At 40.0% G+C, this 27302-nt stretch overlaps 1 protein-coding gene and 2 pseudogenes across 1 annotated transcript; all 3 read left to right on the forward strand.

Annotated features, from left to right (window-relative positions):
- Positions 1-21989, forward strand: LOC123733364 (uncharacterized). The gene is made up of 6 exons (XM_082977284.1): positions 1-54; positions 5658-6017; positions 6588-6606; positions 17582-17764; positions 18074-18358; positions 21823-21989. Exons 1-6 carry the CDS (start codon positions 1-3, stop codon positions 21987-21989), a joined length of 1068 nt encoding a protein of 355 aa, XP_082833410.1.
- On the forward strand, positions 6234-12544 carry LOC145880016 (SLAM family member 8-like; annotated as a pseudogene).
- On the forward strand, positions 21719-27302 carry LOC123733365 (SLAM family member 8-like; annotated as a pseudogene).

Below are 27302 nucleotides of genomic sequence, written 5' to 3' on the forward strand. Positions count from 1 at the left end.
ATGTTTGTTGAGGGGTTTGATGTCATCATCTGTTGGACCAACGATGCAGACCCAGTAGACTGAGGGGTTATGTTGTTGCTATGTGACCAGTGACCATATTAGTTTCTATATTGTGATCCACAAGAATATGGAGTAGTTACAGTCCTGAAGGGAGCGATAAGAAACCCCAGATGTTTACCTTAGTGAACATAATAATATGTTTTTAACTGATTTCCCCTGTAACCTTTCTCACCCCATGTTGGTTTCTAAACACATGTTGTACATGTGTCCCACACTCTACACTCTACAACAAACCACTTCGATATTTTTTTAGGTACATTTTTGATAAAAATGGATTCATGATTTCAACATGTGTTTGTGTATGAAGACTAATTACCTAATCTAATAAGCCTTTAAGAGAAAAACGAATAAGACGTTAATGGAAATGAAGACAGTTTCATGCTTTAGCTTTGTTTTTGGTGTTTTATCCCTTATTGAGAAAACAGTGCAAAAGCTTAGTAAATGGCTCTCAAAGGAAATTGCAGCAAATATGGTGTAGATATGAAGTAAGAAAGTGACCACCCTCTGTAAGAACCAGAGCTTGTGCCATGCAGACCTGGTTAGTGTGGTGGTGTGCATTTAACCAAGTCATTACTCAGGAACTAAAGAGTGGTGCTAACTCAATGGTTGCAAAATGTGCTCTCAATGACAATGAATATAAAATGCAATATTTGTTGGATGTGTTATAGTATCAAGTTGTGATTATTGTAAATGGTTGAGGGTTACTTTGCTACAGTTATAGTAAACTGTGTTAAGAGATTCTAACGCCCTGGCCATAGAGAGGGGTTTTTTGTTCTTTATTTTGGTTAGGCCAGGGTGTTACATTGGGTGGGCGTTCTATGTTCCTTTTTCTATGTTTTTGTATTTCTTTGTTTTGGGCCGTGTGTGGCTCCCAATCAGGCACAGCTGAGGTTCGTTGTTTCTGATTGGGAGTCACACATAAGGAGCATGTTTTTCCTTTGGGTTTTGTGGGTAATCTTTTCTGTTGAGTGTTTTGCACCTGACAGGACTGTTTGGCTGTCAGTTGTCTTGTCTTGTCTTGTCTTGTCTTGTTTTGTTTAGTGGTCTTTCTGTCATTAAAATTCAAATTGAACACTAACTCCGCTGCACCTTGGTCAACTCTCTCTCCCGACAGCTGTTACAGAGATTAATGAGTGGAGTTTTAGTGATTTTGGTCTCTGTACACTCTCTGTGTACAGAACATGGGAAGTCAATGGCCATTTAAAGCTGCAGTCCGCTATTCAAACAACCACAAAAATGACACCCTTCCTCTTGTTGTGGTATATACGACTGACGGATGGAGCTAAGGAAATTCATTCATCTACATTATTTACAATAATTGTCATAAAATAAACCGTATATTTTGGGTTATGAAGGGATAAGACTTGAATTGCTCTGATTCATTTAAAAGTAAAGAAATCAATGCAGAAATTGCAGATTGCACCAGTAAAATAAAGTACAGGATGGATTTGGTAAACAGTAACATGAATAGGGCGTGTTGTTATTTATTTCAAGTTTATATTGATGCAATGTGACTTTCTTTGTTGTAGTGCTGAGTACACACATCTACTCTGGACACTCTGAAGACGATGATGGTAGATATTTGTGCACTTGATTAAGCCTTGATCTCCTAATGCTTCATCAAATGTTTTATTTGTAATTTTTAAAGCTGCTTTTGGATAGATATATTTTGTGTTTTGAGTGACTCAAAAGGATCCAGCCCTTTAAAAATGTTCGCCTAAAATGACAGACCCAAATCTAACTGCCTGTAGCTCAGGCCCTGAAGCAAGGATATGGATATCCTTGGTACCATTTGAAAGGAAGCACTTTGAGGTTTGTGGAAATGTGAAAGGAATTTAGGAGAATATAACACAATAGATCTGGTAAAAGATAATATTACAAAAATACAACAGTTATTTTGTATTTTTTTTGTACAAAATAGACTGATCCAATTAACCATTGCATTTCTGTTCGAAATGTATCAAGACTTCCCAAATGTGTCTAATTTGTTTATTAATCACTTTCATGTTCAAAATTGTGCACTCTCCTCAAACAATAGCATGGTATTCTTTCACTGTAATAGCTACTGAAAATTGGACAGTGCAGTTAGATTAACAAGAATTTAAGCTTTCTGCCAATATCAGATATGTCTATGTCCTTGGAAATGTTCTTGTAACTTACAACCTCATGCTAATCACATTAGCCTACATTAGCTCAACCGTCCCGCGGAAGGGCCACCGATCCCGAATAAAGCAATTGCTGGTTTTATTTTGTGCAGGACAGGCAATGGGTTTTCTGACCATACAACCCAAATCCTTCCACATATTGAGTGGAGTATCTGTCACTCTCAGATGAAACATACAGAGGGGAGAAGTCACTGACTGGAAATACACATGGCGCAAGGATGATGTAGAATCAATCAGTAGGAAGCATGAATATGAGATCAGTGAGGTTAAGATTTCAGACAGTGGTGACTACAGTTGTCTGGGTACACATATTGATCAGAAGAAAGATTCTAAGTGGAGTGATGCAGTCAGACTGACGGTGACAGGTATATCATCTTATCTCTCACTCACATCACTGCCTCCATGCCCATAATAACTTGACATTGGGCCCCATTTTAAGAACGCTATTTCAAGGTCTGCCTACCATTGCTGTTCAGATTCCTCCATTAATTAAATGTAATTTCATGTAATAATTGAAGAAATATGGTGTATGGTACTAAGATCATACTTTTAACTGATTGGTGCGCTAACTGCATTTGTCTTCATTGAACTGTTTCCACAGCTCTGCCTACAGCCTCAGTGAAGATAGTCACTACCCAGGAGACACTGTACTCTGGAGACACAGTCAAGCTGCAGTGTGAACTTTCAGACTACACAGACTGGACTTACCACTGGTTAATAAATAAAGAAGGGCCTTCCAGGCAGACCAGTAAAACCACCACCATCTATCTCTCTGATCAGGCTGGTCAGTACCATTGTGAGGGGACAAGGACAAGACGGACCCAAAATTCATATCTCAGCTCATCTCTCCACATCAACATCACTGGTGAGCTCAATATTTATCTTCAATCACTTCTGGACTTTCTATATTCTGAGCCTTTGAGGGTTATTCTAATTACAGATATACTGTATACAATGTAAATTCTAACTGAATGGAGTCAACATACCCCTATGTAAAATCAACCTCAATCAAAATTTAAGTGCAACAGATAAATGATTTAAAATGACCAACCATGTATCCAGATGTTTTGATATTAGCTCTCTGTTTTCTTAGCTCTTCCTGAAACTACACTGACCGTGAATCCAAATCCTGCATACATTGGAGAGACAGTAACTCTGACGTGTTCAGTGGGGTCTGACAGTGGCTGGAGCTATACATGGTACAAAGACAACACTAAGAAAGTAGTGACCTTGTCTGGCAGACACACTACAACAGGAGCCACCTTCACCATAAGTAGAGCTGCTGAGTCTGACCAGGGTCTCTGCTGGTGTCAGGGAGAGATCCAGTCCAGATCCGTATCATCAATCATCAGTGATCCTGTCACTATCACTGTGAAAGGTGAGTAATTGTGTGTGTGTGTACACATCACTGTATATGTATTCTGATGACTAGATCTTGGTAAGTCAGACAGTTCAGAATGCATACTGTATGTTCAGAAATGACAACTTATGATATGGTCATGTTGTGATGAATTCTGATCAACAATATTTTACAACTTCTCTAGGATAGGGGGCAGTATTTTGACGTCCGGATGAAAGGCGTGCCCAAATTAAACTGCCTGCTTCTCCGGCCCAGAAGGTAGGATATGCATATTATTAGTTGATTTGGATAGAAAACACTCTGAAGTTTCTAAAACTGTTTGAATGATGTCTGTGAGTATAACAGAACTCATATGGCAAGCAAAAACCTGAGAAAAAATCCAACCAGGAAGTGACTTGTGGTTTATATATCTAATCCCTATTCAAACTACAGTATCTGTGGGGTCATTTTGCACTTCGTAATGCTTCCATTGGCTGTCAACAGCCTTTAGAAACTTGTTTCATGCGTCTACTGTTACTGGGCAGAGAATAGGAGCTCAGTCAATCAGTGGACTGCCTGGGAGCAGTGAGTTGTTTTCTGCGCCGGCACTCTGGCGCGCCGCTCCTTCTTTTTCCTCTGCAATGAATACGCTATGGTCCGGTTGGAATATTATCGACGTTTTATGTTAAAAAGACCCTAAGGATTGATTGTAAACATTGTTTGACATGTTTCTACGAACGGTAATGCAACTAATAGACTTTTTGTCTCTGGTTTTGCGCTCTCGCGTTATGCCTTTGGATTAGTGATCTGAACGCGCGAACAAAACGGAGGTATTTGGACATAAATATGGAGTTTTTCGAACAAAAATAACATTTCTTTTGGAAGTGGGAGTCCTGGGAATGCATTCCGGCGAAGATCAGCAAAGGTAAGGGAAGATTTATAATACTAATTCTGAGTTTAGTTGACTCCAGAACTTGGCGGGTAACTGTATAGCTTGCTTTGATGGCTGAACTCTGTACTCAGAATATTGAAAAATGTGCTTTCTCCGTAAAGTTATTTTAAAATCTGACAGAGCGGTTGCATTAAGGAGAAGTGTATCTATAATTCTTTCAATAACTGTTGTAAATTTTATCAACGTTTGTGATGAGTATTTTTGTAAATTCATGTGCTCATTCACCAGTGGTTTTAGTGGGAATACATTTTCTGAACATCACGCGCCAATGTAAAATGGGGTTTATGGATATAAATATGAACTTTATCAAGCAAAACATACATGTATTTTGTAACATTGAGTCCTGGGAGTGTCATCTGATGAAGATCATCAAAGGTTAGTGATTAATTGTAGCTGTATTTCTGGTTTTTGTGACGCCTCTCCTTGCTTGGAAAATGGCTGTGTGGTTTTTCTTGTCTCGGCGCTGTCCTAACATAATCTAATTTTATGCTTTCGCCGTAAAGCCTTTTTGAAATCGGACACTGTGGTTGGATTAAGGAGAATCCTATCTTTACAATGGTGTATAATACTTGTATGTTTGGGAAATTTGAATTATGAGATTTTTGTTGTTTAGAATTTGCCGCCCTGCTATTTCACTGGCTGTTGATAGTGTGTACCGCGGGTGGGACGCTAGCGTTGTTTAGGCGCTGTCCTAACATAATCTCATAATCTCTGTCCCAGAGAGGTTTTAAGGTTGGGGAAAGGGTTGTCCAACTGAATATATTCAACTGAAATGTGTCTTCCACATTTAACCCAACCCCTCCAAATCAGCAAGGTGTGGGTGCTGCCTTAATCAACATCCAGGTCTTTGGCACAGGGGGAACATTGGATTAATTGCTGTAATGGGCGTCGTATAGAGGGGACCGAGGCGCAGCGTATTGAGTGCTCATGTTGTATTTGAATGAAATCGAACACTTAGACAAATAAACAAAACGACAGCCAACAGTTCTGTCAGGTTACACAAATGAAACAGAAAACAACTACCCACAAAAACCAAGTGGGAAAAGGCTGCCTAAGTATGGCTTCCAATCAGAGACAACGATAGACAGCTGCCTCTGATTGGAAACCATACCCGGCCAAAACATAGAAACAAAACACATAGAATGCCCACCCCCTATCACCCCCTGTCCTAACTAAACAGAGAAAAAACAGCTCTCTTAGGTCAGGGCGTGACAATTGCATTGCTCAGAATTACAGATTTCTACTTTTTCAGCTCAGGGATTCAATCCAGCAATCTCCCGGTTTATGGCCCAACACTCTAACCACTAGGTTACCTAATGTGATAATATTTGTTTGTGCAGAGAGACCTGTGGCTGTTCTGACCCTCCAACCCAACTGGCCCCAGATATTCAGTGGAGAGACTGTCACTCTCAGATGTGACATACAGGGGGGGAGATTGAGTATTATTTTTCTAACAGTGAGAAGTCAGTCTACTCCAAAACAGAGCCTGAGTACAGAATCAGTCCTGCAAAGAATGGTCTATATACCTGTGAAGGTCTTCAGAAAATAAATGGCTTAAAACACTCCCAGACAAGTAATGCTATACAATTGCCCGTGTTAGGTAAGTCTGTTTTTATGGGATTGAAAGAGAAAGACAGAAGGGATGAGGTCAAATAGCAGACAGTGAGATCAATGATGGAACAAAACTATAGTTTGATTTTGGGGTACAATACCATTATAGAAAATAACGTAACTGCCCCATGAGCAAAGTTCAAAAGTCGTACCCCATCAGCTGAAGACCATTGAGATTTTCGGAATTACTTTTTGGGGAAGATTGTGCCTGAAGAGAACAGTTCTTCTCAGTTTTATGATGTCATATACTCTGCAGGAGTTCTGAGGAGCTAGTAACCTACGTATGAATGACTACCTGTTCTCCCATATTGCCTCCTCATCCTACAGACAGGACATAACGATTAGTGACATTAGTTGTGTATGACTCTTACCGCTATTTTCAGTGTCCCTGCATGGTCTGGAAGGTCACTGTTCCAGTTAGAGGGTTCCTGTGTCTATGTGTTTATGTCTATGTGGTCAGACAGACAGCCGGCAGCCAGGTCATTATCACTGGTCCTGATATTATAAAACAGGTCGCCATGGAGACCACAAGTCACAGGAAGTGACATCACCACAAGATGTTGCCTGAAACATAGAAAGGGGGCCTCTATCAGTAACCTGGGACCCATTACCTTCCAGAAAAAGTTGGCAGGTGTTTCATGTCCCTCAGTCACACTGACCTAGGAGCAGGCAGAAGAAGTCATGCAAACACTTCTGCAGGCATATGAAGCCTAGATGAAAATGCACACAAACTGCTTTGATATTTTTGCTCTCTCTCACTCACTCACTCTCTCTAACCCCCCCACTCTCTCTCTCTTTTGTTCTCTTTTGTTCTCTCTCTCTTTCTCTGTATCTATTTCTCTATCACTTTCTCTCTTTCTCTCTCTGTCTCTGTCTCACTCTCTCTCTCTTCCCCCGAGCCCTCTATCTTTCTCTGCAACTTTGAGTGGTTTGCTCATAAAGTAACAAGTTACCCGGAATCTGTGAAACACCATGACCATGAACCACACAACCAGCAGCAGCTAGGAAACACACACTCTGAAACTTCCACCATCAGACTGATCAACACAGTGACAGACCCCAAACACACCCACGCCTCATTGTCTAACGCTCAGTCTGAGTGAAGGGTTATTTCAGAGAGCAACTATAGAATGTGACTTCCTTTTCAACTAACATACAGGAATTATTTTATAGAACAGCAGCCCTCATCAAAAGGAAGTCTCTGCTCTTTCTCTACTCTACTATTCCTTCTCGGTGTGTATCGGCTAGTCAACTGCTAGCTAGCTACCAGTGACAGTGCTAGATAAGGACATCAGCCAGAGGAAACAGTCAAAGCCTTACAGAGATGTCTGGTGGTCCCTTCTCCTGCTTCTCCAAACAGGGAATACTACTTCTCCTATTCTCCAACCTCCACTATGGTAAGTTTTGTAAAAAAAAATAATATTTATCCTGTTTATGCTTTGTATATCTATTGCATGTGCTTTCTTGAATTATGAAGTTCGTGAAACCATTAGCTTTCTCTAACTTCCTTGTTGGTCTTTGCAACGGTGTGTGTTGACTGTAGAATGCCTTGCCATCAGTGATTGGTTGGGTATTTAGAATATTTTGCTTTATTACTGTGTGATAACACCTATATTCAGGAACATTTTACATTTACATTTTTAGTCATTTAGCAGACGCTCTTATCCAGAGCGACTTACAGTAGTGAATGCATACATTTCATAAAAAAATGTTTTCCCGTACTGTTCCCCCGTGGGAATCGAACCCACAACCCTGGCGTTGCAAACACCATGCTCTACCAACTGAAGAACATATCATGATGAAGTGATTCTGCAGTTTTGAATGAGTACCAATGGTGTGGTTGGGTCAGCATCTGTTGCATTGTGTTGGTTACGGGGTAAACTTTGAGAATTGAGATATTAAAGACATGATAGATCAGACACATTGTGTATAAAGGAGTGAAAGAGACTGGGTTTTATGCCAGAAGGTAATGGGTCTCTGTAGAAGGACAGATGGCTTTGGAATGTGCTGGGTGGACAGGAGGAGGTCACAGGATTGCTATAGGGGAAGCGGATAGACATCTGTGGATAAGGCGAAGAAGGGGTTGAGGTCAGGAGGTCAGATCAGATCCCCTGAAGGGAGAAATAAGGGTTTATTATCCTATTACCCTCTTCCTGTCAAACCATAAGATGTAAGGATTGGAGAGAAGGAGGAGTATATATACTTGTGATGGAGTACATATATTTGTGATGGAGTATATATACTTGTGATGGTGTATATATACTTGTGATGGAGTATATATACTTGTGGAGTATATGTACTTGTGATGGAGTACATATACTTGTGATGGAGTATATATACTTGTGATGGAGTATATATACTTGTGATGGTGGCAACATGTCTTTGTCTGACTACAGCTGTGTTGACCCTTTGGGAAGAATTCAACTTGTTTAAGCTTCTCTAGTGTCTAAGAACCTAACAATTGCTTCTAGAATGCAACAGATGTGAAGACCCTGTGCCTAATGGCTGTCATTTATTAAATTTAAGGCAATACAGGACTGTATCAAATAATTGTTTTTATTACATAATAAGATACACTGCAGGACTAGGGTAACTGCAGTTATGCCCTAAATACCACACCTCATTGAGTTGTAACTTTATTTTGTCTTAATTCATGACAGATGTTTTTTCGTGTAAGGGTTTATAATTCATTACTTCAGACTGACATGTATTTATAATGTCGCCAACGCTGTATATGACACATGTCAGGTGAATAATTAAACATTAAACACAGTGGGAGTTGTACTTGTGAGCTGAAGAGGGGTTATCAGATCCACCCCCACTTCTCTTTTCCTGTCATCTCATTCTGTTCTGCTGAATGTGGGGGACGAGTTCACTTTAATGAAGTAAAATAGGACCCAAACACTCAGATATGTAAATATATAAAGTGCAAATATGTAAAGTATAATTTACAGTATAAATGAAACGTAGAAATGCGCTAAATAAATCCAATCCATTATTTTCTATTGTTGATTAGGTAGGACTTTGCATTTTAGTGTATTATTGTGTATTTATTCAGGTAGGCACACTGTAACAAGTATTACAGTGTAACAATGAGTAATTACAACACTTGACACATCGTACTGCATGAATAATTACACAGTAATAAGATCATTGTAATATAGTGTGCAACCATTGACTGATGTCAGAATAACGTGTGTATTTGTGTGTTTCAGGTTTAGGTGTTCATCTGATCATCAACAAGAGAGTGGGGGACTCCGTGGAGCTGCTGGCAGGCTTAGAGAGAGGACATTTCAAATCATTGGAGTGGAAGTATATGGGAAAGGATATTATAGAATTCAACTCAGAAGTTGTATATTCACCTGGATCCCAGTTTGAGGGGAGACTAAAGATGAACACCAAAAACTTCAGTTTAACAGTCAGAGAACTGACACTGCAAGACTCAGGGGATTTTCTACTGACAGGCGAAGGGGACAAAGGTCAGATTGACAGTAAGACCATCACTCTGAAGGTCCACGGTAGGCGTTATCATAATTTTGCATCCTATTTTGATATCGTTCTTATTTATATACATGACCACATCTGATGATCTTTACAATATAAATCTCAATATGTGGTTTTATACTGACCTCACTCACCATGCTTTGTTACATTTCAATCACATTTTCAAGTTTTATCCTCTGTTGTCTTTCTCCTGGTGGTATGGCTATGGTAGGATTCATTTAGAAGACTCATTATGAGTCTCTATCTCTCTCCTGGTTGGTCAGAGCCTATATCCAAGGTGGCGATCCAGACAGACATCAAGCGATTGGCCAACCACTCCTGTACGGTACGGCTGGTGTGCAACGTGTCCTGCTACTCCAACATTACCTACACCTGGGAGAGAGACAATGAGATCTACGGGGACGCCCAGCAGATTTACTTCTCTCTCTCACCAGCAGAGAGAGACATCAGTGTAAAGTGCAACGCCTCCAACCTAGTCAGTTGGAAAACTGCCTCTACGACAGTAAAGTGTAGTAATGACACAACCGCCCCAGGTACCTGGATAACATAATAATCCCTTCCATACACTTTCAGTGTGCTTATACACTTATGTTGTCAAATATAATATGTAATGCATGTGATTACATTGGATGTATATGATATAGAGCCATTTAGTCTTTATCATATTGTATAGTCTAATCATGTGTGTTGTACAATATGTGACAGGACTGGTGTGGTTTACCATCTACATCGGAGTATCAGTAGGAGGCGCTGTGGTGCTGATCCTCACTGTAGCAGTGGCAGTGTGCTACTGCAGGGGCCGAATTAACACAGGTATGTACAGCTTAGAGGCCTCAACTATACTAAAAGGGACATTTCAGGTGGTCCCTGTATGAAATGTTTCTGATTGGTTGATATTTTGTTCTTATAAAACACAGCAGATCTAACTGACAACACAATATATGCTGATGTTATGATCAAAACAAGAAGTAGAGATGTAAGTATGAATTGCCATTATTATGTATCTGAATGTGTGGAAGCTGTATGTACTGTATTGTAATGGGCTGTATTTTGATTCCAGACAAGATCAAACAGTCATGTAAACCCAATATCCATCTATGAAACTGTCAATGATCTGGTTATCCCAAGATTGAACAAGGTAAGATATAAATGGTCATAATGGTAAAATGGAAGACCATGTAGTCTACTTTGAGAATAATCACTACCTTTCTTGATGCTGAAACAGTTTCTTCTTGATTATCTGTCACATGTAGCCGCAGACTCTGTATGCCAAGATCGCAGTTGGACGCCCAGAAGGGTCCCTCCTCTCCCTACCAGAAAGTACTGTGAGCTGAACAGGATGTGTTCATAGGCTGGGCCTTCCATAGATATGGAACCCTCTGCATGCTCTGCATCTTACACGTGTTTATTCTGAAGATAGGCCTAGATGTAACTGTCTATTTGCTTACTTTTACTTCCTTCTCCCTTTGATGATTCTCATATATACAGTATGTCATAAGGCCTTAGGCCTTTTTTTTGAAGGCCTAGTTACAATTAGAAGATTCTGAAATCTGTTATAGGCAGTAGTAGGTGTTGTGATCAGACAAGCTCATATGTCGAATTTCTATTTTCTAGATTAAAGAAAATATATGTAGATAATAGCATGACATTGATTAGTGAGGTGGATTTATGCCTGTGAATAGAAAGTGTACTCTGTTGCATTAGGATTATGTGCTCGCCAGGCATTGATGAGGTTGAAATCAGAGAGTATACGACTACAAACATGTGGATTGTAGTTGTTTTTATTTTTTTTTGTCCGCATGTCCAAAATGGCATTCATGTCTGTCCCTATGATCAGATGGAATTCAATTAATTCCCAAAAATATGCCGTTCACAGAACAATTTTTTTTTATACCTTTTTGAATACGCTGAGTGCCTTGCATTTAGAGTGAATTGTAATTAACTCTCATGACTTGTATTTGTTAGCGAAAGAGACACGATTGTTGTATTGAATGGTTTTCAGTACTGTAGCCTTCACCAAGTGAATGTCTAAGTGGATATGTTATCTTCAAAATTGAACTCATTATGACAACCCATTACATATATCATAAAGCCCCTGAGGGCCTAGTTATACCCTAACACAATGGTCTGAAACTCCTGGTATACAGGCCACATGAAGCCTACAAGTCACATCATGTTGGCTTGCAAAGTGATGTTTAATTCCTATTGGAATCCAGCCAGAGTTAGGATATCTAACAAAATTAACTTTTAATCACACGCAACCTGCATTCAGAATGACTGTTGGGGTAGGGAAGATTGATTACTGATTATTGATTACTGCCTAAATCATATAAACTGGAACAGCCATAACAGTAATGTGTGAAATAAATCGAACTACTAACAGATTGGATTAGTTAGATTGGTTGATTCATCTTATGCTACACAAACATAGATACCCTTTTCATGTGTGAGTTCCAAACATCTCTAACGGTCTCCCCAATGTGAGTTTGTTTATGCACGTGATGTTAGAACATTCTCTCCATTCCAGAATGTGATTGTTACACAACAGTATATTTAATCCACGCTGCCCTCAAACCTAGCACGCAGCCTGTTCTTATTTATAGGCTGTTTTCAACTTGTCAATTTCAAATGATTTTCTAACAAGTTTTTTATTTTCTAAGAACAGTTGAGGTGTGTTCCGCCTCCTTGTTCATTCACATAAAAGTAGTCATTTATACTTATGTGGGCCCAATTTTTTTGGGACATTTCTGATCCGGACAAAATTCCCCAAGAACTTCCCAATTGTTTGTGCAGTTCAAGTCTGCAGACATTTGCGCAGCTCCCGTCCTGCACACACATGTTCCACATGTCCCGTCTGTTGCCTGCATCGCAGTCATTGGTGTTTTCGTTACCAATAAAAACTTTGTAAATGTGTGCGTTTCTATCAAAGTAAGTGCCTTATTACATTATAATAGTTTCTGTTTGTTGTGTTATGTCATTTATACTGTAGCATAATATATTTGTGTATATTCCTTATAACCGTGGACACGCGAGGTAACATTACTCATTTCATAACCTTTATGGTGTTATATTCAATGGTGCTTATGTTGCTAGCAACATTATTCTATTAGCTCTGTAAAACAATGCTAATTGCGCCAGAGAAGTATTAGCTTGTGCTGTATTTTGAAGCTATACTGGTCTTATGACTCTCAAGTGGCACAGCGGTCTAATGCAGAGCATCTCAGTGCTAGAGGCATCACTACAGACACGCTGGTTCAAATCCAGGCTGTGTTTCTATCTAAGTAAGTGCCTTATTATGTTAATAGATTTTCTATGTAATTTGCATGTGAACTGTATGTCCAACTACAAAAAAGACCTTGTTCAGTAATCATCTCACCTGTTAGTTGGCAGTGAACTATGTGGCCATTGAGGGCAGTGTTGATCAGATGGGAAAATATCTTCTTATACCACTTGGTTGTTTTCCGAGTGCATTCCACAAAGCTGTTTATCATGTCCGCCTTATCCACTGCACACATTTTGAGGTTATAGTCAAGCACGCAGTCTGGATTGATTGTTCTCTCTCCCGTCAGGTGGTCCACCTTCCCTGTGGCCGACATGGTTGCTGTATGGACAGAGGAGAGGACATGAACGTCTCGTTTGTCATGCCACTATACTGCCAGCTGTTGACAATTCTCCTTGAACTCCACCTCCCTTCTCTGCATCTTCCTGCATCCGAATGCCAGCATCCCCTTCCTGTTTGACCTGACTGTGCAACAGGCCACTCTACGGTTGAAGAGCAGATGCTGTAAGAGTGTGGGACTGCTGTAACAATTGTCCACATACATAGTGTGTCCCTAGCTGAGATGAGGAGCCAGCATGGTCATCACCACGGACCCGGACACCCCAAGCCCCTCATACTCATCAATGCTATTGTGTTAGCGTGCTAAACGCTAGTTCTCCTCAGCGTTTTCACTCCTGTTTTAGCATCCCCTTTAATCACTGTGTTGCTAATTAAGCAGGGCCTTTCAGTATGCTATTGCAGTATGCTAATACCCAAACACAGCCAAGTTATGCTAATTTATTAGCGCATATTAGCTTTAGGGCCAGGGTAGCTCCAAATGCTATTGTCAGGCTGGTAAGAACATTTCTTATTTTGTATAACGGGTCATTTAGGATGGCAGTAACATTGTTGATGAAATGTAGGCATCGAAGCAGAACTAGGAAGCGGTCTTGGGAAAAGAGGGTGGCAAAGAAGGGAGTTGCAAACAGGATCTGTGCTCCAGTTTTCTCTTAGGGAGTTCTTCTTTACTATCCCCATGAGAAGGACTGTCACCAGGAAGGTATACATTTCACCAATTGTGGTTGTCCCCCCCCCTCCTGGCTCTGTCTTCTCCTGTAGCTCAAAGGCATAGCGATTGGTCTCTAATATGTCTCCCACCAGCTCCTCTGTCAGAAACAACTTGAAGCACTCTGCCTCAGATGGAAATGGCAAGGAACGTTACACTCCAGACTGGGACTCATCAAAGCAAACAGCAGGGACAGGAGGGATGAAATGGCTGGCAGCCTTCCAGCTACCACAGAACTCCTGTACTTCATCCACTGTCGGTCTGCCTCCATCACCACCAGCATCTTCAAAGGGACCTGGGACTTTGTCAGTGGACAAGGGGTCCTCAGATTCAGGGTTCTCAATGGCTGCGGGGCAGCTCCTAACTGTCACTGTCAGAATCTGATTGCTGACTTTCATACTCAGACTCATTGTCAGAATTGTAAAAAATCGCCAGAATTTCCGCATTTGTGAGTTGTCTTCTTTTGAAAGACATTGCTAATGCTACAGCTTAGCACACTAGCTACATACATAAACAACAACACTGAATAGCCCAGAGTGGGAGTAAGAGGTTACGTGATTGACTGCCGGCACGTGCTACTTGTATCAATAAATCACTATCAGAAAAAGTTTTGTGTGGTAATTATTTATATATTTACTGTTTTATTCGCATGTTTTCAAGTTCCGGTGATAAATCATGCATTCCGATTCTTGCATAGATTGTAATGGGCGCATATTATGTGTGTAAAATACTTTTTTGAAGGTTGTACTGAATATGATGAGCTAAGCTAATTCCAGCTATATGTGGAGCCATGTTTGTTGAGGGGTTTGATGTCATCATCTGTTGGACCAACGATGCAGACCCAGTAGACTGAGGGGTTATGTTGTTGCTATGTGACCAGTGACCATATTAGTTTCTATATTGTGATCCACAAGAATATGGAGTAGTTACAGTCCTGAAGGGAGCGATAAGAAACCCCAGATGTTTACCTTAGTGAACATAATAATATGTTTTTAACTGATTTCCCCTGTAACCATTCTCACCCCATGTTGGTTTCTAAACACATGTTGTACATGTGTCCCACACTCTACACTCTACAACAAACCACTTCGATATTTTTTTAGGTACATTTTTGATAAAAATGGATTCATGATTTCAACATGTGTTTGTGTATGAAGACTAATTACCTAATCTAATAAGCCTTTAAGAGAAAAACGAATAAGACATTAATGGAATTGAAGACAGTTTCATGCTTTAGCTTTGTTTTTGGTGTTTTATCCCTTATTGAGAAAACAGTGCAAAAGCTTAGTAAATGGCTCTCAAAGGAAATTGCAGCAAATATGGTGTAGATATGAAGTAAGAAAGTGACCACCCTCTGTAAGAACCAGAGCTTGTGCCATGCAGACCTGGTTAGTGTGGTGGTGTGCATTTAACCAAGTCATTACTCAGGAACTAAAGAGTGGTGCTAACTCATTGGTTGCAAAATGTGCTCTCAATGACAATGAATATAAAATCCAATATTTGTTGGATGTGTTATAGTATCAAGTTGTGATTATTGTAAATGGTTGAGGGTTACTTTGCTACAGTTATAGTAAACTGTGTTAAGAGATTGTAACGCCCTGGCCATAGAGAGGGGTTTTTTGTTCTTTATTTTGGTTAGGCCAGGGTGTTACATTGGGTGGGCGTTCTATGTTCCTTTTTCTATGATTTTGTATTTCTTTGTTTTGGGCCGTGTGTGTGTGGCTCCCAATCAGGCACAGCTGAGGTTCGTTGTTTCTGATTGGGAGTCACACATAAGGAGCATGTTTTTCCTTTGGGTTTTGTGGGTAATCTTTTCTGTTGAGTGTTTTGCACCTGACAGGACTGTTTGGCTGTCAGTTGTCTTGTCTTGTCTTGTCTTGTCTTGTCTTGTTTTGTTTAGTGGTCTTTCTGTCATTAAAATTCAAATTGAACACTAACTCCGCTGCACCTTGGTCAACTCTCTCTCCCGACAGCTGTTACAGAGATTAATGAGTGGAGTTTTAGTGATTTTGGTCTCTGTACACTCTCTGTGTACAGAACATGGGAAGTCAATGGCCATTTAAAGCTGCAGTCCGCTATTCAAACAACCACAAAAATGACACCCTTCCTCTTGTTGTGGTATATACGACTGACGGATGGAGCTAAGGAAATTCATTCATCTACATTATTTACAATAATTGTCATAAAATAAACCGTATATTTTGGGTTATGAAGGGATAAGACTTGAATTGCTCTGATTCATTTAAAAGTAAAGAAATCAATGCAGAAATTGCAGATTGCACCAGTAAAATAAAGTACAGGATGGATTTGGTAAACAGTAACATGAATATGGCGTGTTGTTATTTATTTCAAGTTTATATTGATGCAATGTGACTTTCTTTGTTGTAGTGCTGAGTACACACATCTACTCTGGACACTCTGAAGACGATGATGGTAGATATTTGTGCACTTGATTAAGCCTTGATCTCCTAATGCTTCATCAAATGTTTTATTTGTAATTTTTAAAGCTGCTTTTGGATAGATATATTTTGTGTTTTGAGTGACTCAAAAGGATCCAGCCCTTTAAAAATGTTCGCCTAAAATGACAGACCCAAATCTAACTGCCTGTAGCTCAGGCCCTGAAGCAAGGATATGGATATCCTTGGTACCATTTGAAAGGAAGCACTTTGAGGTTTGTGGAAATGTGAAAGGAATTTAGGAGAATATAACACAATAGATCTGGTAAAAGATAATATTACAAAAATACAACAGTTATTTTGTATTTTTTTTGTACAAAATAGACTGATCCAATTAACCATTGCATTTCTGTTCGAAATGTATCAAGACTTCCCAAATGTGTCAAATTTGTTTATTAATCACTTTCATGTTCAAAATTGTGCACTCTCCTCAAACAATAGCATGGTATTCTTTCACTGTAATAGCTACTGAAAATTGGACAGTGCAGTTAGATTAACAAGAATTTAAGCTTTCTGCCAATATCAGATATGTCTATGTCCTTGGAAATGTTCTTGTAACTTACAACCTCATGCTAATCACATTAGCCTACATTAGCTCAACCGTCCCGCGGAAGGTCCACCGATCCCGAATTAAGCAATTGCTGGTTTTATTTTGTGCAGGACAGGCAATGGGTTTTCTGACCATACAACCCAAATCCTTCCACATATTGAGTGGAGAATCTGTCACTCTCAGATGAAACATACAGAGGGGAGAAGTCACTGACTGGAAATACACATGGCGCAAGGATGATGTAGAATCAATCAGTAGGAAGCATGAATATGAGATCAGTGAGGTTAAGATTTCAGACAGTGGTGACTACAGTTGTCTGGGTACACATATTGATCAGAAGAAAGATTCTAAGTGGAGTGATGCAGTCAGACTGACGGTGACAGGTATATCATCTTATCTCTCACTCACATCACTGCCTCCATGCCCATAATAACTTGACATTGGGCCCCATTTTAAGAACGCTATTTCAAGGTCTGCCTACCATTGCTGTTTAGATTCCTCCATTAATTAAATGTAATTTCATGTAATAATTGAAGAAATATGGTGTATGGTACTAAGATCATACTTTTAACTGATTGGTGCGCTAACTGCATTTGTCTTCATTGAACTGTTTCCACAGCTCTGCCTACAGCCTCAGTGAAGATAGTCACTACCCAGGAGACACTGTACTCTGGAGACACAGTCAAGCTGCAGTGTGAACTTTCAGACTACACAGACTGGACTTACCACTGGTTAATAAATAAAGAAGGGCCTTCCAGGCAGACCAGTAAAACCACCACCATCTATCTCTCTGATCAGGCTGGTCAGTACCATTGTGAGGGGACAAGGACAAGACGGACCCAAAATTCATATCTCAGCTCATCTCTCCACATCAACATCACTGGTGAGCTCAATATTTATCTTCAATCACTTCTGGACTTTCTATATTCTGAGCCTTTGAGGGTTATTCTAATTACAGATATACTGTATACAATGTAAATTCTAACTGAATGGAGTCAACATACCCCTATGTAAAATCAACCTCAATCAAAATTTAAGTGCAACAGATAAATGATTTAAAATGACCAACCATGTATCCAGATGTTTTGATATTAGCTCTCTGTTTTCTTAGCTCTTCCTGAAACTACACTGACCGTGAATCCAAATCCTGCATACACTGGAGAGACAGTAACTCTGACGTGTTCAGTGGGGTCTGACAGTGGCTGGAGCTATACATGGTACAAAGACAACACTAAGAAAGTAGTGACCTTGTCTGGCAGACACACTACAACAGGAGCCACCTTCACCATAAGTAGAGCTGCTGAGTCTGACCAGGGTCTCTGCTGGTGTCAGGGAGAGATCCAGTCCAGATCCGTATCATCAATCATCAGTGATCCTGTCACTATCACTGTGAAAGGTGAGTAATTGTGTGTGTGTACACATCACTGTATATGTATTCTGATGACTAGATCTTGGTAAGTCAGACAGTTCAGAATGCATACTGTATGTTCAGAAATGACAACTTATGATATGGTCATGTTGTGATGAATTCTGATCAACAATATTTTACAACTTCTCTAGGATAGGGGGCAGTATTTTGACGTCCGGATGAAAGGCGTGCCCAAATTAAACTGCCTGCTTCTCCGGCCCAGAAGGTAGGATATGCATATTATTAGTTGATTTGGATAGAAAACACTCTGAAGTTTCTAAAACTGTTTGAATGATGTCTGTGAGTATAACAGAACTCATATGGCAAGCAAAAACCTGAGAAAAAATCCAACCAGGAAGTGACTTGTGGTTTATATATCTAATCCCTATTCAAACTACAGTATCTGTGGGGTCATTTTGCACTTCGTAATGCTTCCATTGGCTGTCAACAGCCTTTAGAAACTTGTTTCATGCGTCTACTGTTACTGGGCAGAGAATAGGAGCTCAGTCAATCAGTGGACTGCCTGGGAGCAGTGAGTTGTTTTCTGCGCCGGCACTCTGGCGCGCCGCTCCTTCTTTTTCCTCTGCAATGAATACGCTATGGTCCGGTTGGAATATTATCGACGTTTTATGTTAAAAAGACCCTAAGGATTGATTGTAAACATTGTTTGACATGTTTCTACGAACGGTAATGCAACTAATAGACTTTTTGTCTCTGGTTTTGCGCTCTCGCGTTATGCCTTTGGATTAGTGATCTGAACGCGCGAACAAAACGGAGGTATTTGGACATAAATATGGAGTTTTTCTAACAAAAATAACATTTCTTTTGGAAGTGGGAGTCCTGGGAATGCATTCCGGCGAAGATCAGCAAAGGTAAGGGAAGATTTATAATACTAATTCTGAGTTTAGTTGACTCCAGAACTTGGCGGGTAACTGTATAGCTTGCTTTGATGGCTGAACTCTGTACTCAGAATATTGAAAAATGTGCTTTCTCCGTAAAGTTATTTTAAAATCTGACAGAGCGGTTGCATTAAGGAGAAGTGTATCTATAATTCTTTCAATAACTGTTGTAAATTTTATCAACGTTTGTGATGAGTATTTTTGTAAATTCATGTGCTCATTCACCAGTGGTTTTAGTGGGAATACATTTTCTGAACATCACGCGCCAATGTAAAATGGGGTTTATGGATATAAATATGAACTTTATCAAGCAAAACATACATGTATTTTGTAACATTGAGTCCTGGGAGTGTCATCTGATGAAGTTCATCAAAGGTTAGTGATTAATTGTAGCTGTATTTCTGGTTTTTGTGACGCCTCTCCTTGCTTGGAAAATGGCTGTGTGGTTTTTCTTGTCTCGGCGCTGTCCTAACATAATCAAATTTTATGCTTTCGCCGTAAAGCCTTTTTGAAATCGGACACTGTGGTTGGATTAAGGAGAATCCTATCTTTACAATGGTGTATAATACTTGTATGTTTGGGAAATTTGAATTATGAGATTTTTGTTGTTTAGAATTTGCAGCCCTGCTATTTCACTGGCTGTTGATAGTGTGTACCGCGGGTGGGACGCTAGCGTTGTTTAGGCGCTGTCCTAACATAATCTCATAATCTCTGTCCCAGAGAGGTTTTAAGGTTGGGGAAAGGGTTGTCCAACTGAATATATTCAACTGAAATGTGTCTTCCACATTTAACCCAACCCCTCCAAATCAGCAAGGTGTGGGTGCTGCCTTAATCAACATCCAGGTCTTTGGCACAGGGGGAACATTGGATTAATTGCTGTAATGGGCGTCGTATAGAGGGGACCGAGGCGCAGCGTATTGAGTGCTCATGTTGTATTTGAATGAAATCGAACACTTAGACAAATAAACAAAACGACAGCCAACAGTTCTGTCAGGTTACACAAATGAAACAGAAAACAACTACCCACAAAAACCAAGTGGGAAAAGGCTGCCTAAGTATGTCTTCCAATCAGAGACAACGATAGACAGCTGCCTCTGATTGGAAACCATACCCGGCCAAAACATAGAAACAAAACACATAGAATGCCCACCCCCTATCACCCCCTGTCCTAACTAAACAGAGAAAAAACAGCTCTCTTAGGTCAGGGCGTGACAATTGCATTGCTCAGAATTACAGATTTCTACTTTTTCAGCTCAGGGATTCAATCCAGCAATCTCCCGGTTTATGGCCCAACACTCTAACCACTAGGTTACCTAATGTGATAATATTTGTTTGTGCAGAGAGACCTGTGGCTGTTCTGACCCTCCAACCCAACTGGCCCCAGATATTCAGTGGAGAGACTGTCACTCTCAGATGTGACATACAGGGGGGGAGATTGAGTATTATTTTTCTAACAGTGAGAAGTCAGTCTACTCCAAAACAGAGCCTGAGTACAGAATCAGTCCTGCAAAGAATGGTCTATATACCTGTGAAGGTCTTCAGAAAATAAATGGCTTAAAACACTCCCAGACAAGTAATGCTATACAATTGACCGTGTTAGGTAAGTCTGTTTTTATGGGATTGAAAGAGAAAGACAGAAGGGATGAGGTCAAATAGCAGACAGTGAGATCAATGATGGAACAAAACTATAGTTTGATTTTGGGGTACAATACCATTATAGAAAATAACGTAACTGCCCCATGAGCAAAGTTCAAAAGTCGTACCCCATCAGCTGAAGACCATTGAGATTTTCGGAATTACTTTTTGGGGAAGATTGTGCCTGAAGAGAACAGTTCTTCTCAGTTTTATGATGTCATATACTCTGCAGGAGTTCTGAGGAGCTAGTAACCTACGTATGAATGACTACCTGTTCTCCCATATTGCCTCCTCATCCTACAGACAGGACATAACGATTAGTGACATTAGTTGTGTATGACTCTTACCGCTATTTTCAGTGTCCCTGCATGGTCTGGAAGGTCACTGTTCCAGTTAGAGGGTTCCTGTGTCTATGTGTTTATGTCTATGTGGTCAGACAGACAGCCGGCAGCCAGGTCATTATCACTGGTCCTGATATTATAAAACAGGTCGCCATGGAGACCACAAGTCACAGGAAGTGACATCACCACAAGATGTTGCCTGAAACATAGAAAGGGGGCCTCTATCAGTAACCTGGGACCCATTACCTTCCAGAAAAAGTTGGCAGGTGTTTCATGTCCCTCAGTCACACTGACCTAGGAGCAGGCAGAAGAAGTCATGCAAACACTTCTGCAGGCATATGAAGCCTAGATGAAAATGCACACAAACTGCTTTGATATTTTTGCTCTCTCTCACTCACTCACTCTCTCTAACCCCCCCACTCTCTCTCTCTTTTGTTCTCTTTTGTTCTCTCTCTCTTTCTCTGTATCTATTTCTCTATCACTTTCTCTCTTTCTCTCTCTGTCTCTGTCTCACTCTCTCTCTCTTCCCCCGAGCCCTCTATCTTTCTCTGCAACTTTGAGTGGTTTGCTCATAAAGTAACAAGTTACCCGGAATCTGTGAAACACCATGACCATGACCATGAACCACACAACCAGCAGCAGCTAGGAAACACACACTCTGAAACTTCCACCATCAGACTGATCAACACAGTGACAGACCCCAAACACACCCACGCCTCATTGTCTAACGCTCAGTCTGAGTGAAGGGTTATTTCAGAGAGCAACTATAGAATGTGACTTCCTTTTCAACTAACATACAGGAATTATTTTATAGAACAGCAGCCCTCATCAAAAGGAAGTCTCTGCTCTTTCTCTACTCTACTATTCCTTCTCGGTGTGTATCGGTTAGTCAACTGCTAGCTAGCTACCAGTGACAGTGCTAGATAAGGACATCAGCCAGAGGAAACAGTCAAAGCCTTACAGAGATGTCTGGTGGTCCCTTCTCCTGCTTCTCCAAACAGGGAATACTACTTCTCCTATTCTCCAACCTCCACTATGGTAAGTTTTGTAAAAAAAAAAAATATTTATCCTGTTTATGCTTTGTATATCTATTGCATGTGCTTTCTTGAATTATGAAGTTCGTGAAACCATTAGCTTTCTCTAACTTCCTTGTTGGTCTTTGCAACGGTGTGTGTTGACTGTAGAATGCCTTGCCATCAGTGATTGGTTGGGTATTTAGAATATTTTGCTTTATTACTGTGTGATAACACCTATATTCAGGAACATTTTACATTTACATTTTTAGTCATTTAGCAGACGCTCTTATCCAGAGCGACTTACAGTAGTGAATGCATACATTTCATAAAAAAATGTTTTCCCGTACTGTTCCCCCGTGGGAATCGAACCCACAACCCTGGCGTTGCAAACACCATGCTCTACCAACTGAAGAACATATCATGATGAAGTGATTCTGCAGTTTTGAATGAGTACCAATGGTGTGGTTGGGTCAGCATCTGTTGCATTGTGTTGGTTACGGGGTAAACTTTGAGAATTGAGATATTAAAGACATGATAGATCAGACACATTGTGTATAAAGGAGTGAAAGAGACTGGGTTTTATGCCAGAAGGTAATGGGTCTCTGTAGAAGGACAGATGGCTTTGGAATGTGCTGGGTGGACAGGAGGAGGTCACAGGATTGCTATAGGGGAAGCGGATAGACATCTGTGGATAAGGCGAAGAAGGGGTTGAGGTCAGGAGGTCAGATCAGATCCCCTGAAGGGAGAAATAAGGGTTTATTATCCTATTACCCTCTTCCTGTCAAACCATAAGATGTAAGGATTGGAGAGAAGGAGGAGTATATATACTTGTGATGGAGTACATATATTTGTGATGGAGTATATATACTTGTGATGGTGTATATATACTTGTGATGGAGTATATATACTTGTGGAGTATATGTACTTGTGATGGAGTACATATACTTGTGATGGAGTATATATACTTGTGATGGAGTATATATACTTGTGATGGTGGCAACATGTCTTTGTCTGACTACAGCTGTGTTGACCCTTTGGGAAGAATTCAACTTGTTTAAGCTTCTCTAGTGTCTAAGAACCTAACAATTGCTTCTAGAATGCAACAGATGTGAAGACCCTGTGCCTAATGGCTGTCATTTATTAAATTTAAGGCAATACAGGACTGTATCAAATAATTGTTTTTATTACATAATAAGATACACTGCAGGACTAGGGTAACTGCAGTTATGCCCTAAATATCACACTTCATTGAGCTGTCACTTTATTTAGTCTTAATTGAAGACAGATGTTTTTTCGTGTAAGGGTTTATAATTTGTTACTTCAGACTGACATGTATTTATAATGTCGCCAACGCTGTATATGACACATGTCAGGTGAATAATTAAACATTAAACACAGTGGGAGTTGTACTTGTGAGCTGAAGAGGGGTTATCAGATCCACCCCCACTTCTCTTTTCCTGTCATCTCATTCTGTTCTGCTGAATGTGGGGGATGAGTTCACTTTAATGAAGTAAAATAGGACCCAAACACTCACATATGTAAATATATAAAGTGCAAATATGTAAAGTATAATTTACAGTATAAATGAAACGTAGAAATGCGCTAAATAAATCCAATCCATTATTTTCTATTGTTGATTAGGTAGGACTTTGCATTTTAGTGTATTATTGTGTATTTATTCAGGTAGGCACACTGTAACAAGTATTACAGTGTAACAATGAGTAATTACAACACTTGACACCTCGTACTGCATGAATAATTACACAGTAATAAGATCATTGTAATATAGTGTGCAACCATTGACTGATGTCAGAATAACGTGTGTATTTGTGTGTTTCAGGTTTAGGTGTTCATCTGATCATCAACAAGAGAGTGGGGGACTCCGTGGAGCTGCTGGCAGGCTTAGAGAGAGGACATTTCAAATCATTGGAGTGGAAGTATATGGGAAAGGATATTATAGAATTCAACTCAGAAGTTGTATATTCACCTGGATCCCAGTTTGAGGGGAGACTAAAGATGAACACCAAAAACATCAGTTTAACAGTCAGAGAACTGACACTGCAAGACTCAGGGGATTTTATACTTACAGGTGAAGGGGACAAAGGTCAGATTGGCAGTAAGACCATCACTCTGAAGGTCCACGGTAGGCGTTATCATAATTTTGCATCCTATTTTGATATCGTTTTTATTTATATACATGACCACATCTGATGATCTTTACAATATAAATCTGAATTTGTGGTTTTATACTGACCTCACTCACCATGCTTTGTTACATTTCAATCACATTTTCAAGTTTTATCCTCTGTTGTCTTTCTCCTGGTGGTATGGCTATGGTAGGATTCATTTAGAAGACTCATTATGAGTCTCTATCTCTCTCCTGGTTGGTCAGAGCCTATATCCAAGGTGGCGATCCAGACAGACATCAAGCGATTGGCCAACCACTCCTGTACGGTACGGCTGGTGTGCAACGTGTCCTGCTACTCCAACATTACCTACACCTGGGAGAGAGACAATGAGATCTACGGGGACGCCCAGCAGATTTACTTCTCTCTCTCACCAGCAGAGAGAGACATCAGTGTAAAGTGCAACGCCTCCAACCTAGTCAGTTGGAAAACTGCCTCTACGACAGTAAAGTGTAGTAATGACACAACCGCCCCAGGTACCTGGATAACATAATAATCCCTTCCATACACTTTCAGTGTGCTTATACACTTATGTTGTCAAATATAATATGTAATGCATGTGATTACATTGGATGTATATGATATAGAGCCATTTAGTCTTTATCATATTGTATAGTCTAATCATGTGTGTTGTACAATATGTGACAGGACTGGTGTGGTTTACCATCTACATCGGAGTATCAGTAGGAGGCGCTGTGGTGCTGATCCTCACTGTAGCAGTGGCAGTGTGCTACTGCAGGGGCCGAATTAACACAGGTATGTACAGCTTAGAGGCCTCAACTATACTAAAAGGGACATTTCAGGTGGTGCCTGTATGAAATGTTTCTGATTGGTTGATATTTTGTTCTTATAAAACACAGCAGATCTAACTGACAACACAATATATGCTGATGTTATGATCAAAACAAGAAGTAGAGATGTAAGTATGAATTGCCATTATTATGTATCTGAATGTGTGGAAGCTGTATGTACTGTATTGTAATGGGCTGTATTTTGATTCCAGACAAGATCAAACAGTCATGTAAACCCAATATCCATCTATGAAACTGTCAATGATCTGGTTATCCCAAGATTGAACAAGGTAAGATATAAATGGTCATAATGGTAAAATGGAAGACCATGTAGTCTACTTTGAGAATAATCACTACCTTTCTTGATGCTGAAACAGTTTCTTCTTGATTATCTGTCACATGTAGCCGCAGACTCTGTATGCCAAGATCGCAGTTGGACGCCCAGAAGGGTCCCTCCTCTCCCTACCAGAAAGTACTGTGAGCTGAACAGGATGTGTTCATAGGCTGGGCCTTCCATAGATATGGAACCCTCTGCATGCTCTGCATCTTACACGTGTTTATTCTGAAGATAGGCCTAGATGTAACTGTCTATTTGCTTACTTTTACTTCCTTCTCCCTTTGATGATTCTCATATATACAGTATGTCATAAGGCCTTAGGCCTTTCTTTGAAGGCCTAGTTACAATTAGAAGATTCTGAAATCTGTTATAGGCAGTAGTAGGTGTTGTGATCAGACAAGCTCATATGTCGAATTTCTATTTTCTAGATTAAAGAAAATATATGTAGATAATAGCATGACATTGATTAGTGAGGTGGATTTATGCCTGTGAATAGAAAGTGTACTCTGTTGCATTAGGATTATGTGCTCGCCAGGCATTGATGAGGTTGAAATCAGAGAGTATACGACTACAAACATGTGGATTGTAGTTGTTTTTATTTTTTTTTGTCCGCATGTCCAAAATGGCATTCATGTCTGTCCCTATGATCAGATGGAATTCAATTAATTCCCAAAAATATGCCGTTCACAGAACAATTTTTTTTTATACCTTTTTGAATACGCTGAGTGCCTTGCATTTAGAGTGAATTGTAATTAACTCTCATGACTTGTATTTGTTAGCGAAAGAGACACGATTGTTGTATTGAATGGTTTTCAGTACTGTAGCCTTCACCAAGTGAATGTCTAAGTGGATATGTTATCTTCAAAATTGAACTCATTATGACAACCCATTACATATATCATAAAGCCCCTGAGGGCCTAGTTATACCCTAACACAATGGTCTGAAACTCCTGGTATACAGGCCACATGAAGCCTACAAGTCACATCATGTTGGCTTGCAAAGTGATGTTTAATTCCTATTGGAATCCAGCCAGAGTTAGGATATCTAACAAAATTAACTTTTAATCACACGCAACCTGCATTCAGAATGACTGTTGGGGTAGGGAAGATTGATTACTGATTATTGATTACTGCCTAAATCATATAAACTGGAACAGCCATAACAGTAATGTGTGAAATAAATCGAACTACTAACAGATTGGATTAGTTAGATTGGTTGATTCATCTTATGCTACACAAACATAGATACCCTTTTCATGTGTGAGTTCCAAACATCTCTAACGGTCTCCCCAATGTGAGTTTGTTTATGCACGTGATGTTAGAACATTCTCTCCATTCCAGAATGTGATTGTTACACAACAGTATATTTAATCCACGCTGCCCTCAAACCTAGCACGCAGCCTGTTCTTATTTATAGGCTGTTTTCAACTTGTCAATTTCAAATGATTTTCTAACAAGTTTTTTATTTTCTAAGAACAGTTGAGGTGTGTTCCGCCTCCTTGTTCATTCACATAAAAGTAGTCATTTATACTTATGTGGGCCCAATTTTTTTGGGACATTTCTGATCCGGACAAAATTCCCCAAGAACTTCCCAATTGTTTGTGCAGTTCAAGTCTGCAGACATTTGCGCAGCTCCCGTCCTGCACACACATGTTCCACATGTCCCGTCTGTTGCCTGCATCGCAGTCATTGGTGTTTTCGTTACCAATAAAAACTTTGTAAATGTG

This window comes from Salmo salar, chromosome 07 (assembly GCF_965601325.2).
Source record: "Salmo salar chromosome 07, fSalSal1, whole genome shotgun sequence".
NCBI classification, from domain to species: Eukaryota; Metazoa; Chordata; class Actinopteri; order Salmoniformes; family Salmonidae; genus Salmo; species Salmo salar.